Source organism: Colletotrichum higginsianum, chromosome 10, assembly GCF_001672515.1.
Source record: "Colletotrichum higginsianum IMI 349063 chromosome 10, whole genome shotgun sequence".
NCBI lineage: Eukaryota > Fungi > Ascomycota > Sordariomycetes > Glomerellales > Glomerellaceae > Colletotrichum > Colletotrichum higginsianum.
The window spans coordinates 1,894,753-1,909,550 of NC_030962.1; the positions used below are offsets into that span (position 1 = coordinate 1,894,753).

A 14,798-nucleotide genomic window follows, 5' to 3' on the forward strand; every position below is an offset into this window, starting at 1 on the left:
AAGGTACAGCAGAGCAAAGTGAGAGAGTGAGAGAGCCAAGCAGGGCAGGGCAAACGTCAATCAAGTTGGGGGCGGCTTTTGCGAGAGGGGAGGGGGGGTGGGAGAGGAACAACTCACCTAAAGCGCTTGCTGCAATACTTGCACGGCAACGTCTTGGGTTTCTGCTGGCGGGCCTCTCCAATCTCCCCAGGCGCAGCAGAGACTCCGTGAGGAGGCATGCCTTCTATAGACTGAAGAGGGAGCATTCCGTGGAAGCCCTATCCTCAAGAAGGCGGCTAGGGTAGAGAAGGAAGGGAACACAGTATGCTCGGATAGGTATGATTAGATAGGTCGAGGGCCTCCGAGGTCACACAGCACAAGAAAGTGGGGGAAATAGGAGGAGGGGGAGGAGAAAGAAGAAGGCGGAGCAGAGTTGACCTCGGAAGGGGATACTTTGCGGGGTGACGCGCCGTGTATCGATATGGGGATTGCGGAAAAGAAGGGAGAAGTTTGAACCTCTGTTCGAGAGCCGGTGTGTAAGCGTGGAGGTCGAGGTATTCTCTGCTACCACCCGTCTTGGGGGTCCCTTTCTATGCAAGGCTCTCGTGAGCGTAAGCTGGACCACGGGCGATGGCGGCCGGCGTTTGCAAGCGACTCGTGACTTCAGGCGTTGCTACGAAGCATGCAGGGGGGCCGCGCGAACGACGGAGCGAGAAGCTGGTATTCGGAGAGGGATGCGTCGGCGGTAGCGGTAGTGAGGGCGAAAGTTATGAGAACGCAGGCGAGTAGATTTGGGGAAGAAGGGAAGAAACGGTGTCACGGCACGGCGGCGGTGGTGGTGGCGGCGGCGGCGGCGGGTGACACGAGGGATACGATACAGGGTGGGAGAGGCCGAGTATCAAGGGAACGCGCGGTGAGAAGTCGGGGCGGCCAGTGTCTCTGGATGTTTGTGCGTGAGTGTGAAGACACAAACAAGCATGCATGAGAGGAATTGGAGCGTCGACGGGGGCGTACTCGGCTCAAACAAGCAACAACAACAACAACAACTGGGTGAATGAAGTGGGCGGCGAGGTCGAAATGAAGAGCAGGGAGGGGGTGGGAGAGCAAAAGGCGGGGAATTGATGGAGATGAGGAGACGGACGGTCTCGGGAGAGGAGGCAGAAAGAGGAGGTGGATGGATGGATGGATATGGAGGGGATGGGGGATGAGGAGATTTGGGAGAAGAGAGAGGCGAGTGAGCTGAGTGGCTAGACACGCTGAGCAAACGTAAAGTTGGAAGGTCGAGGCAGAAGCGGAGGGCAACGGCAACAGCAGTAGCAGCGATAGAAAGAGAGAAACGCTGCTGAGAGAAAGGCAGCGAGCCTCGGCAGGTTCCCTGAGGAGCCGAGCGTCGAGGTGAGGGAGCAGGAGAGGTAGGGTTAGCGAGAAGCTACAACCGGCTGGAAAGCTTGGGGAGCTGAGAGCTGGCTGGCCGGGATGATGAATGGGCTGAAGAGGGGGCAACACGGAGATCTCGGCTGTCTGCGGCGCGCTGTACGACGAGGCAGACGGCAGCTGGATGGATGGATGGTGAGGAGAAGCAGGACAAGATCGACCGACACCGAACACCACGCTACAATGGCTTCTCTGGATGGAAGATTCGCAGATGGTGGTAGATGAGAGGTGGTTGGGGGGGTGTGTGTGTGTGTGCGCGTGTGTGCAGATCTTCGAAGGTTGTCGCGTGAGGAGGAAAGACCCGTGTGTCAAGTGGCGGGTAGAGGATTGGCGATGATGTGCCGCGGAGGATCAATGGAGGGAACCTGACTTTGGATGCAACATCGATGCTTCCAATCTGTCGTGGACAACCGCGTGCAGGAGAGGGAGAAGGATAGGCGAGATGAGCGGCGCGGCGAGGCGTGAGGAGCAGAGGGGAGGAGTAGAATGAGGAGGTGAGGAGGAGGAAGCGGGGGCAAGGTGGAAGCCGGCGGTGGTGTGGTTGAGAAACGTGATGCGGCGAGCTAGTGGTGGACACAGTCCGACAGGAAAACAGTACAGGTACAGAGTAGAGTACAGGTAAGGGTAAATAGATGAAGAGAGAGAGTGTGTGGGAGGTGAGGTGGTGGTGGTGGTAATGTGGAGAGAGTGATGAGGAGAGAGAAGAATTGGCTTCCGTTGAATGGGGGAAATCCAGGCAGGGAATCTGGGGTCTGGGGTTGTCTCCTCTCTCTCCGCATTGGAGAAGCACCAAGGTCACAAGTGCCAGAGCCAACTCCTCTCAAGGTACCGTACCGCCGTACACACCTTGGCCTTGGTGCTTGGGTGCTGTGTGCCTAAGCTTGCCCGCTTTGCACGCGTTGCCCATTCTGTGGGCAGAAACAAGTTCCCCCTCTCAATGTGAGAAGAGAAGGCGAGGGAACGCGCGAACAACACGCCTGGAAATGGTGGCCTCAGCAGCAGTCTGTCTCTGGGAGATAGGTACCTACTGTACATCTTGTGTGTACCAAGTCTGAAGGTGACTTTGGGGTTGACATGTGGAAAGTACATTTTCTGCAAAGATCCGCCCAAAAGGTACCTTGTCCGCGCCGTCCAGCCAGGTTTCGCCTTGCCTGAGCCAAGCACTCCAGGGGCCAGCCCTGCCCGACACCCCTAAACAAATACACACACACACACACACACGCACACACACTCCGGGAGGGTTGCATGTGGTGGGCTGGACGGGCAAGGGGGGGCTTTACGGCCCTGGCCATGAAATCATTCCACGTCGACAAAGGCAGTTGGCTGTGTATCCGTACAATATGTTGGTGATATATCCGGTACCCAGACGCCGAGACTTGGTTGTACCTACTGGTTGATCCTGTTTATGATGAACAGCTGTAAAGCGCAGCGCAAGGTTAAGCAGCCGGCAGCACAGGTAGGTAGGTCCAGTACCTAGGTATGCAGCAAGGCATAACAAGCACAGTCCAGAATTTCCATTTCGTCTCTAGGTTTTGCGCTTTGCCCTCCAACCTTTGCCGGTGCTCCTTCTCCTCCTTCTCCTCTTCCCTCGAACACTGAGATCTCATGCTGAGTGAGTCCTGACAATTGACAGCCGTCTTGCGGCAGGACTAGCAAGCTCCCATCAGCTGCCAGTCCCACCCCCATTCTGAACTAGGAACCCGGCCCCGTCCGTGCCAGCTACTGCACTGACGTTGCGAAAGGAGGGCATGGCATGGATGATTCTTCATTGCTTCATGAGGGGCGGGGGTCGACCCCTCGGGGGGGGGAGACGACTGGTGCCGTGGTGCTTCAAGACGCACCAATGGCAGCTTCGCAATAGCGGCCACTCACGACAAGGAACACCCCCAGCCGAGAGGGCCGCTTCCGCCAACGAACCACCACTCGCTCGTCCCCTTTTTCCCCTTCCTTTTTTCAATTTTTTTTTTTTGGAGAAACCAGACGAAGCAGAGCAGAGCTACAAAAAAAAAAAAAAAAAGGTTCCAAAGCAAACAGCTGGATCGGCCAGACTTCGTCGATCACGCCCCTCGGGACACACCCCGCCTCTTCGGCCCAGATCAGCTTCAATCCCGTCGCGGCGAAATAGGGCGAGGTGAGGCGAAGCGAAGCTCGGTATGCCCTTTCTGCCCTTTTACCCCCAGTTGCCCGTTTGTCATGAGAGCCCCCCCCAGCCCCCTGGGCGACGACGGCCATGACATCCTTGCACCAGTTCAGAGGTTTAAGTAGCTCCATGTCTCCAAATGCGGAGTCCGAGACGCGCACTGGAATGGACCGGCCGGAGCTTGATAAGGCACAGAGAGGGGTTTGGGAAAACGCAAAATCTCCCGAGGAACTCTTGCTCCCTTCCTCTAGAATGACAAGGTGACTTGACTGCTACCGCATTCTGTGTGCACAGTAGTCAGTTCAAACACAACACAACAAAACGCAGCAAACAGGCTAGAACACGGTTACGTGGCGTGTGACTTTCCCACTTTGGCCGCCGCTTCAGACCGGAAAGAGTGTACAGAAATATTGAGACCAGTGCACAAGAGACCAGAGTTGCAGTTGGGAATGCAAATGGAAAAGGTAAGAAAGGAAGATTGATATTGTAGGCTGCCTTGCCTGTGGTGATAACCCCAGGCGATGATGTAGCGGCAGCAGCCTGTGGCATAGCATATCTGGCTGTGTCCGACAAGGGCCCATCATGCTCAACGAAAAATCCCTTCACCACCCTTCACCACCCCTCACCATGCTCGAGAGACACAAATGCATGCATACACATCCATCGTTCCCTCGTCTCTTGCAACACTTGCCGTTCCCGTGAACAGAACCTCTCTCTCTCTCTCTCTCTCTCTCTCTCTGTGCCCCAGGCATCCGGATGGCCGCTGCGTCGCTGGCTCACTTTTGCCAGATGAACCCATCCAACCGCCTCATCCCACACCTAGCCGGTCACCCTCTGTTTGTCAGGCCGTTCTGGGTGGCGGGAAATTGCAGTCTCATCCTCTGGGCCACATGCCTACCTAAGTATGGACCCCCATAAACATATCATCCCATCTCCAAATCTAGGTCAAGAAATTTCCCGATGGCTGCACCTCGTACCGTAGTGGGCGAACGGCGTTAGTGTGTGTGTGTGTGTGTGTGAGCGGCAACGAGATGGGATTCTACTGCCTGGCACACTGATCAATACACTACAGTTGCTCCCCCCCTCCCCCCCCCCTTCGACACAGGTAGTGAGATGGGGTGGATGCGGAGGCAGGCACGCGTCGGACGCGGATGCAAACGCAGGCGCAGGCGCATACGCACCAGAGATGCAGGACCAGCCACGAACAGGCCCGAACCAGTCGCGACAGCGGCAGGAGCAACAACTGCAGGCAACCGGTCAAGGACTCAAACGAGCACCTGCCCCAAGAGAAAAGATGCAAAGTGTGGGGTAAGGCGAATGGGCCCACCGGTGGCCGGGTCTGTGCTCCGTCATGCCCCACCGTCCGGATTTTCCTCCCGTCCCCATTTCCATCCCCCCCCGTTTGCACTCTCGCCTCACCGGCCAGAGGACCAAGAACTTCTTTCCACAGCGCTCAGGTCGACGACCTGTGGGCACGCGCGGGCATGGGCTCGCGCCGTTTTGCGAATTTCCTTTTGCATCCGTAATGCCGAGTAGGTAATCTGAGGAACATCTCGTCATCCTTGAACCCCCCCCCCGGTCCTTCGATGGCCCACCACCCCACGTCCTTTTGTAAGTACACAGGTGCCGCAACCACCACGTCTGTACAAAACGACCCCAAAACCAAGGCGTCAGTTTACCTGCCTAGGCCTTAATACTCTTTTATCGGGGACCTGACCTCGGCGCCAATGTGTCAAGCTCCCCAAGCTCCATCTGGCGTTGCATCTACCCCCCTTCCCAATTCGTGTCGACTCCGAGCGGTGTTTCCTTTTTTGGCTGCCTTTCTCTTCACATGACCTCGAACTGTCCGGGAAAGGAGGCTTGGGTTCGCGATATCAAGTCTTCTCGAGCCCCTTCGTCGTGTCATTCTCTCTCAGGAAACGGCAGTTTGGTCATCCTTCACGACGGAGAAGTCGGAGCGAAGACCGCGCCGCATCCTTCCATCTTCGACACGGAGTCCTGCGCCGGCGACACACACGCGTACGCGCGCGCCAACATACACATGACACACAGACACCCGCTCTGGATGGACGGCGGATGAATTCTCGGGCGAGGAAGCAACTCGGTCTCGACATGACACTATTCAGTCATTCGCAAGCGGGGGAGGGGGGAGAGGGGGGGGCTTCTCGACTAACACCACCCATGCAGTCCCCCAAATCCATCAATACAACCAAGCATTCGGGCTTGGAGCCCTCTTGATACCGTCGTTTGTCCTGGCTGGACCATTCACTTGTACTCCCGAAATTGTATGAACGGACTGCCCGCAGGCGCCAGAAAGCAAGTTTCTGCTTCCGCATCCTCCCGTGTGTTTATGGTGCTTGTTGCCGCGTGCTGACGGCGACAGCTGAGGCGCCGATGACGGCGGCCACCGAGTACCAGCATGAGTTCCCCCCAATGCCAAGGCCGCCGCGGGAACCGCGATGCAATGTAACAGGCAGTTGGTGTGAATGGCCTGCCCACAAACCTCCCAAGTAGCCCATGTCGTCGCCGCCTCACTTATATATCCAGTGACTGACTTTGCTCGTGGCCGCGATACACGGTACGGGCACGTGGAGCGGTGTTCGAGTTTGTTGTCATGAATTCACGTCGGCGCAGAGGGGCCTGAGGCCGGTTTCCAGGGGCTGTTAACGTAGCGTTCCGTTCATGCTCAAGACCGCTATCCCTTATTGTCGACCGAGGGGTTCAGAGACAATCCCTGTCTGCACTGGGAAAACAGAGGGAGGGCCGCGGTGTGTAGTGAATACTATCCCCCCCCCCCCCCCCCAGCCTCTCGCCTTTGATGCCTGATGACGAGGGCCATTTCTGTTGCGGAGCTGCTTGGTGCAAACGACATCTATGAACACCGTCTTGGTCGTTTCTGATCTTGGTCAGATACTCGAGTGAGCGCTGCATTGCCGATGTGAAGCTGAGCCCATATCGGTTCAGAATCACTCCCGTTCCGAAACCCCCCTGGGCTGTGCGCCGGGCACTCTCCTTCAATGCTCGGCCGAGCTTCGAACATGAACCATCGTTGCGAGACCGCGGACGTCGGCCATGCTGCCGTCTAGCTTCCCTTAGTTTGGCTGATCCCTCACCATAAGGCCCTCGCCACGAACCCATGGCATCTTATCCCCAGGTTCCCAACCTATGCTTGTCCCATGTCGTGCGTCCCGTCCCCTCTCTTCCCTTGCCCCTGACGCCAAACCGATGCCTCTCCCACCCACCCCGGAAATCCTGTAACGCCCGTCGTCCAAAGCAACTCGTCTCCCAACCTTCCCAAGACCTCCGTCAGCCCTCCAACAGCTCCTCCGGCCACCGCACCTCGAACCCGCTCACGGTCTTCTGCACCTCGACGTCGCCCGGGTCATCCTCGAACAGCGGCTTCTCCAGCTTCTTCTCCAGCACCTGCTCGACCAGGAACCCCCTCTCCCTCGCCACGTCGAAGAAGGCGAGGTCCTTGTGCCGCAGCCACGGCCGGTACGACGTGAAGAAGACATACGCCACGCTATCCCTCCTCCTCGCCAGCGCGTCCCGGATCGTATCGACGAGCTTGCCATGCTCCGAGTGCCGGAACAGCAGGTCCGCCAGCACCAGCACGTCAAACTTCTTCTCCTGGCCCCCCGCAGCCGCCACTGCCGGCTCGGGGAGGACCTCGAGCAGCGGCTTCACGTCGGCGCCCCAGACGTATCCCTTGGGCACGACGATATCCTCCAGATCGCCCGCCTCGTCAACGTTCTTCTGCATCGTCTGCACAATGTCGACGTCTGGGAAGTCCGACACGACAACCTTCTTGGCGCCCAAGATGCCCGCCGTCAACGACGGCAGGCCGGCGCCGGCGCCGAGCTCGAGCACCGTCCGGCCCTTGACGCGAGTCGGGTCGGCCTCGAAGTAGTCCGAGACGACGCGGCTGCCGTTCCAGAGGTGGTGCGCCTCGGTCGGGGAGTAGCCGACCAGATGCAGGGTGAGGACGCGGCCCGACGACAGGGTGTGGGTTTGAAAGGTGGGCGGCGGAGTAGGCGGGTAGTAGTCCTCCGGGTCGGCGAAGAGGTCGCCCGTGTCGCCGTCGGCGACGTCGCTGACAGGGCTCATGGCTGTTACAGATGCGTGCGTGGCGGTTGAGTGAGAGGGATAATGAATGAGGTCTGAAACGAACCAGTACGAGTAGGCCTCTGAGAAACAGGGACTCTATTGGGGATCTCTTGATAAGCTTCAAGGGAATGTAGTAATCCTGCAGTTGCTTGTCAGAAGCTGATGATGTTCAAGAGACCTAGAGAAACTCACCTGAAGGGGTGGATGGATGCGGGGTGATGAGAGAAGTTGTGTCGCAATTTTTGCAGCCTTTTTTTTTCTGCAATAACTGTGAAGTTGTGGGTACAGTGCGTGGTCTGTATTCGGCGTTATACACTGTTAAAACACAGCGCATTGTTCAGCAACGTACAGTGCGGCTGCTGTAGTGCTTTGTCCAAGAACATGTCACGGTTCTGAACCACGGCTCCAACGCCCCAAGAGATCTACACCACCCTATCTCTTCATACACTAGGATTCTACATCGAGTCTGCAATCTGGAAGCATCTAATGTAATAAAGGTCTCACTTTATTTTCCTCATTCGCGGATACGCATGCCCGCCCTTCCGTTCTGCAGTTCATGACTCTCCCAAAGCCATGACGAGCTAGGAGGGCAGAAATAGTCATTTCTTCTCTCCTTCAAGTTTGATCCCTGCCACCCGAGTTCATTCGTATAGTGAATGTTGAAGGAAAGAGAAACAGCTGTCGACGCAATGCCTTCATGATCCCTTTTGGCCCAGCCCGCCCCTCTGACACCCTGACCGAGACCCAGCGGATCCCTGGGATGCTTCCGAAGATTGGGACTTTGTCTTCAAACTCTCGTCGGAATGGGTGGCTGTTGATGACCAGCTTGAACTCCAGGCCCCTCGCAGCACGTCCCAGCTCTTTTCCCCAAAATCTCTCTCAGCTCTGCCAAGCCCTTACCTTCCTTTCAGCTTTCCTTACGCCCGGCACTCTCCTCGCTTGAGGTCTGCCGGAAAAAGAATAAACACTGTAAAACCGCACACCTTTCACGCTGCAACTCACACGTCGCAAGAATGGCACGGTACGGAGGCATTGGAGATGTCCTTCCCAGCCTCATCAACGACATATACATTACACGGCCACAACCGGACTGTCGCCACGTTGACCCACTCATACACACCCGCTGGTCTCTACCCGAATCTCTGCCTCGCTAGCTCCCTCAGCCCCTTCATAACCCCTTCCTCCCTCTCGCGATACTCCCGGACCCTCTCCTGCCTCTCTACCTCCCTCGCCCTCGCAATCTCCTCCCTCCTCACCTCTCTTTCCGTCTTCTTCCTCTCCTCCCGCGCTTTCATCGCCTTGAACTCCTGCAGCGAGTCTCCGCCCCCCATGAGTTCCTGCTCCGCGACCTCTGGCACTCCGCCATCTCCGCCGCCCTTGTCTCGGAACTCCTTCATCTTGTCGTTCACCAACGCCTTCTTCTCCAGCTGCCTCTCGCGCGTCCCAGCTTCCGCGCGCGGCGCCACGTCGTCCAGCCGCTCGCGCTGCAGCTTGCGATCGTCTTTGCGCTGCTGCCGAAGGTCCGCGACCCGCGCCTCCCTCTCGCGCTGCGCTTCCTCGGCCAGGGTCTCGCGGTGGAGGGACAGGTCCGCCATGCTCGGGATGCCGGGGCCTGAGCGTTGGCCTCCTTCTCGTGCCGTGGGCGGGGGTCTCGGTCCGAGGTCATCGTCATCTTCATCATCGTCCTCGTCATCCTCAATCCCATCCTCGTCACCAACCCTCCCACGCTTCTCCTCCATCGCCTCCTCAGTTTCATCGCGCCCCGCCCCGTCCCTTGGTCCATCAATGCCCTCCTCAATGGCCCTCTCCTTGGCCGCAACAAACATCTCGGGATCATACCACCCCTGACTTAGCTGCCCGCGGTTCCATTTCCCCACAAAACTCTTCCAACGGCCCCGTACCTCCCGCTCGTCCATATCGCGGATGTCCTTTTGCTTCTGCAAGTCGAGGTAGTACGCCAGCAACGGTCGGAATACGCCGAGCTCCGACTTGGATAGCTGCCGTGCCTCGTAAGGTAGAGGCTCAGTAGCTGCGGTGGCGGGTTTCTTGCTGCTCTGGTCTTTGTCTTTGTAGCCCCGATGGCGATGGTGGTGGTGCCGGTGATGATGACTGGACTCCCGGTCGCGGTCCTCCCTGCGCGGAGACCGCCTCCGCTCCCGCCGCGAGCTCCTCCCGTCGATGGGTGACCTCCGTCTCGTCTCATCCCGGTGTCGCCTGGGAGACCGCGATCGCGAACGGCTGCGGGTCACGGACTGAGAGCGCGTCCGTCTGTGTCTCCCTTCCTGGTCCCTCCTCTCGCCTGAGTGCTCGTCCGCGGGCATGATGGGCAGGTGTCCAATCTAGGTAGAGTGTCCCTCAAAAGACTTTTGTAGGCACAGAGATGAGACAAACACTGTCAGACTCGAGTCCCAATGTTTCTTCCTGCAGACGGATGTTGCTACCGGTGCCTCTGGCTGGCAAAGCCGCAATCAAGCTTTCTCCAAAGGTGACATGCAGATCGCACGTCAGATCACGCAGTTGGCCGACAGGGTCCCCCCGAGATGGCTACACCAGTTGAATTGGATTGGTGGTGTGGATGGTTGATGTGCTGTCCTGTTTGACCACAGTTTCAGCGTCGGCAATCCAACCACGACGGCAAGGCCGATCTGCCGGAAATTGACCAAGCGCTCCTTGATTGGGCACGGCAGATGGTGGGATAGAGCAGCGGGGCGAAGAATGATGACGAAAAGACGGAACAAGAAGAAGAGGTTAATATGGAATTTTGAGCGTTAGGTTGAACGCATGTCAAGTGTCGTCGTTGAAGTTCAAATTGAGGTTAAGGTTGAGGTGGAGGTTGATGGTTGATGGTTGATGGTTGGTTGTTGGTGTTCACAGGAGGAAGAAAGCCCGTGCCGCAGCAGGCACTGACCGAGTAGAAGAAAAAAAGGCTGGGGGGGGGGGGGGGGGGGGCTGGATCCTCAGGTCGGTGCTGGGGCCACCCGGAGCCGTGGGTACCCCAAACTCGGCCCCGGGAAGCACCGCACTCTCGGGTCAAACGTGCCGAGTTCCCCTCACCAACTTTCAACGACCGGCCCGATGCAGCTTGAGAAGACCCAGTGGTTTTTCCCTCTCTTTCTTCGTCATGGTCTCAAAGTCATCTCGGGCTTCGGTCTGCTACATAATCTTCGAAATTCTCATCGTCGTTCAAAACGTGACGCGACAGAGGGGCTAGGCAAGACTTGTGCAATACGGCCATCCAAGGACCGTCAAAATAATAATCTCTATAGGTTCTGCGACAGAGCCAGTATGGGGTATCGTCTTTCACAAATAACACCGCAGATGCAAGCCATATCACGGCAGACCAATGCCGACCTAACCACCCTCCAAGAGGAAGAGAATCAAACAGGAGAAGAAAAAAAGCCTTCCCGTACACTTTTTACGTCGTCGTCGAACCGGGTTTGTGGTTTCAAAAAAGAATTTCACGCCGGAGCCTACTTGCCATCCGCGAAACCCTTCACCGGCCATCCGTCCGTCACAGGACCCAAATTCCGTGTCATGACTCGGGGACCGGCGAGTTGTTGTGAATCGAGCAGCCGAGGCACTGGCAGTCGTCCCCGCAGGGACATGACAATGTCTCACCCGCGCATCCCTCCCCGCTGAAGGGGTAAGTGACGAAGAAGAAGTCACTGGCCGAGAGCGCCTGTTCTTCACTCAGCCCCGACGCAGCATCCGAAGGCGTCTGCGGCGCGGGCGGAGAGCCGCCAGCGTCTCCACTCGTATGGACTCCGGTTCCGTTTGCCACGACAGACTCCGAGTGTCCGTTTGCACCGTTAGCTCCGTTTGTCACTCCGTAAGAGTCTTCTTGCATGCTGAAATAGGCAGACCGCACATAATCCTGCGTCGCGTCGTTGTAAGGGTGGGCCGCGCAGCCCACGCACTGACAGCCGTCGCCGCAGCCGCACGTGTGTGACGTCGATTCGGGTATTGTCGATGCCGTGCCGTTGGGCGTGTAGAGCGGGTTCGGCGGCATGGCGTACGCCGCAGGCTGCGGCATGGGCTGGCCGTACTGCAGCGCCTCCATCGTCTGCTTCCACTGCTCGGGCTGCAGCGGCGACATGAAGGATCCGTACTGCGGTGGGTAGGTGAAGATGGTTGGTTGGAAGTAGGACTGGTACATGCCCTGCGGCATGCCGATTGGTGTTTGGAAGGGCGACATGGCGATGGCGCTCGACGGCGACATGTGGTCATTGGATATGTGGTGTCCGTTCGTCCCTACGTTGGTGTCTATCGTGGGCGCCTTGTTCGAGCAGCAGCCGCCCGTCTTCGGTTTCGGTTGTGTCTTTGGGCTCGAGCTGACACTCGAAGGTTGTGTTGAGGTTCCCTCGGCCTTGCTCGGCGCCGAGCAGCACGAGCCTCCGGTGCTGGTGCTCGTGAGTGACGGGGGCGGAGGGGTGGGCTTAACGGCCCCATTGGCCTTGCCTGAACAGCAGGAACCTCCGTTCGTAGCGACCACTGGCGCGGGAGGGGGCGCCGGCTTTGACGTACTGGTTGCCGAGGCGGCGCCGTTCGTCCGGGACATCGACATGGGAGGGCCGTGGGGGAACATGGGGGCGGTCATCTGCTGGGTGAACATAGGGTACATGATGGGGTGATGATAGGTGCCGTTGACGCCGTTGACGCTGTTGACGCCGGGCATGATGGGCATAGCGCCATACTCCATTGTCGGTCTCGGGGAGGGGATGGGCGGCATGGCGGCGACGCTGGCTTGGGGGATATGGTTCGACTGCGCCATGTCGTACGGCGGCAGGAGATTGATGTTGGCGGCGTCCATCCTCTCGAGGTTGGCCGGGTCGAAGGACTGCTTGCGACTGGCAGACTTGGCGGCCGTCTTCTGGACTCGGAAGGAGGCGGCGGGGGCCTTGGTTGGGGACATGGGCGGAACATCGCTCGCGGGCGACTCTGCCTTGACGAGGCCCGGCGACTCGGTGGTGGGCGTGCCGTTGCTCGAGCCGCAGCCGCACTTCTGCTTCCTCGGGATGGCGGCCGTCACACTGCCGCAGCCGCAGCCGCGGGCAGGCGGATGAGGACATGTGCTCAGCGGGCGGCCGGGCTTTCGTACGGGGACCATTAAACGCTCATTCGCGTGAGTGCATTTCGTGGAACGGTGACCACGAATGCATGGCTCGCTGAGCGACGTCAGATGGAAGGGTCAGCCACAGTGTCCAGCGGGGGGGGGGGTGCGGGGTTCGAGGAAAGCAGAGGGAGAGAGAGAGAGAGATAAACAGGAAAATCGCAGGGCTCGGTCTATAAGAAAGAAAGGACGGAGCGGCGGAGGGTAGCGGGCGGCGTTGAGGCGGTATGGCGACGAGAAAGCAAATTTCGTGACGACTTACCAGGCCATCTTCTGTCCGTTGATGAGCGGCATGGTGGTGGGCGGCTGTGACGGGGAGGGGGAGCCCTCAAGGTCGCGACGGTAGGCGAGGGAGGAAAAGAGATTTTGGCGGGTAACAGAGATGAATATTGAGAGAGAAGCGAGAAGCGAGGAGCGAGGAGCGAGGGGCTCAAGAGAAAACGAGAGCTGCAGTGAATGTCGCTCTGGCTGCGACTCCAACAAACCTTGGACCCTGAGAATGAGCCGCGAGATGAAACATGGAGGCGGGCGCCAGCTCTCGGGGTACAGCGGTTGTCTGTCTGTCTTTGTCTGGGTCGTGTCGTCGTCGTCGTCGTCGTCGTCGTCGTCGTCGCTATCGTTATTGCCGTCCTTTTCCGATTGGGCCTGGATTTTACAGCTGCGCAGGCTTCTGTGTACGCGGCCGCGGCGGCAAGCGGTCGGTGGTGTACCGGTTCAGGGTGGTTTGAAGGCGACGATGAGAGGGGAGGCGGCGCCCTTGAGTGCGATCCGTTTGGGGGAGGGAGTCGGATGCTGTCGACGGAAAACGTCGGAATGGGAAGCTCGATATTGGCGAGAAACGAGCGGCGTTTCGAGGAATCGAAGAGTGAGTGGGAGAGTTGCGCACAAGGCGAGACAGACAGGTAAGGTATTGTGAGAGTGAAGAATGCAAAACCGCCCGGTCGGCAGAGCGAGTCGGGTTCGCTGTTCAGAGGGCACGACTCACGCAACAGCGGTAGTGGTTGTAATAGCAGTAGTGAGTAAGGTAGCAGAAGCAGCAGTGGCAGAAGCAGTGGCAGTAGCAGCGGCAGTAGCAGCGACGGTAGAACTAGGATCGCCTCGTGCTCAAGCGAAAGGCTGGCTGGTCGGGACTACCTAAGTTAGGAGCTAGGTAGATAAGTACCTAGGTAGGGAGGTATGTAGGCAGTAAGGTAGCGACTAATCGAGTAAAGCTGGCCTAGCCTGGCCAATGAGCAACCCAGCACCACTGAGAAGAAAGAAGACGGAAATAAAAGAACTAAAACCACCGGTGAGTGAGTGTCAGTCAGAGCGAGTGAGTGAGTGAGTGAGTTTGCAACGAGACCGAGGATAGACTGCAGGCGAGGCAGAAACGGCCTGGGCGGGTGGCCCGCTTGCTTGGGTGGACGGACGACGCCGGGGGAGACCAACGAACGGGGTCTGGCCTGGAACGCCGAACATGCATCCACTGGCATTGATTCATTGTTGTTGATTGATTCCCTCACCTCGACTGGTTCCGTTCTCCCGAATGGCTGACTCCCTCGCCTTTCGTCTCTTTGGGAGATCCAGTACGGAGCAGTAGGTAGGTATAGGTATGTAAGGCCCCTCCAATAGTACCAGCAAAGCGTGCGGTCCCCAGCCCAGCCCAGCCCAGCCCAGCTAGCCCAGCTCTGAGCACCTAGGAGAAAACACAGTAGCGGCCGGCGGGACGAGGGCATGGCACGGGGGTCTGAAAGAGGTGACGACTGACGACTGACGAGGATGGAGAATGGGCGATGGATCCCGGTAGCGCATCGAAACTGCCCCACGTGCGGGGGGTTTATTACCTGTACACATATTGGCGCCGCGACCGTCCTCGTCGCCTACTATGTAGGTCTGCAAGTACAATTTACACTCGGTCGCTACACGTGTACGAAGGCAGTGTGCTCTGCACACATACACACACTCTGTCTCTCTCTCCCTCTCTTTCTCTCCATGTGCATGTAGCCTTACAGCGTGGAAGAAGAGTGTCGACAGACTATCGGACGGATG

At 58.2% G+C, this 14,798-nt stretch overlaps 3 protein-coding genes across 3 annotated transcripts; all 3 read right to left on the minus strand.

Annotated features, from left to right (window-relative positions):
• Nucleotides 1-6,859: 6,859 nt before the first annotated feature.
• CH63R_14053 (Nicotinamide N-methyltransferase) lies at nucleotides 6,860-7,660 on the minus strand (the record flags this gene model as incomplete). Its single annotated transcript, XM_018309027.1, has 1 exon — nucleotides 6,860-7,660. One exon carries the CDS (start codon nucleotides 7,658-7,660, stop codon nucleotides 6,860-6,862), a length of 801 nt encoding a protein of 266 aa, XP_018151345.1.
• Nucleotides 7,661-8,790: 1,130 nt separating this feature from the next.
• Nucleotides 8,791-9,981, minus strand: CH63R_14054 (RNA helicase-like protein; the record flags this gene model as incomplete). Its single annotated transcript, XM_018309028.1, has 1 exon — nucleotides 8,791-9,981. The coding sequence occupies one exon, from the start codon at nucleotides 9,979-9,981 to the stop codon at nucleotides 8,791-8,793; it is 1,191 nt and encodes a 396-aa protein (XP_018151346.1).
• Nucleotides 9,982-11,192: 1,211 nt separating this feature from the next.
• On the minus strand, nucleotides 11,193-13,064 carry CH63R_14055 (Copper fist DNA binding domain-containing protein; the record flags this gene model as incomplete). Its single annotated transcript, XM_018309029.1, is given in 3 exon segments — nucleotides 11,193-12,749; nucleotides 12,759-12,825; nucleotides 13,033-13,064. Coding segments are annotated over 3 exon segments (1,656 nt in total).
• Nucleotides 13,065-14,798: the final 1,734 nt, after the last annotated feature.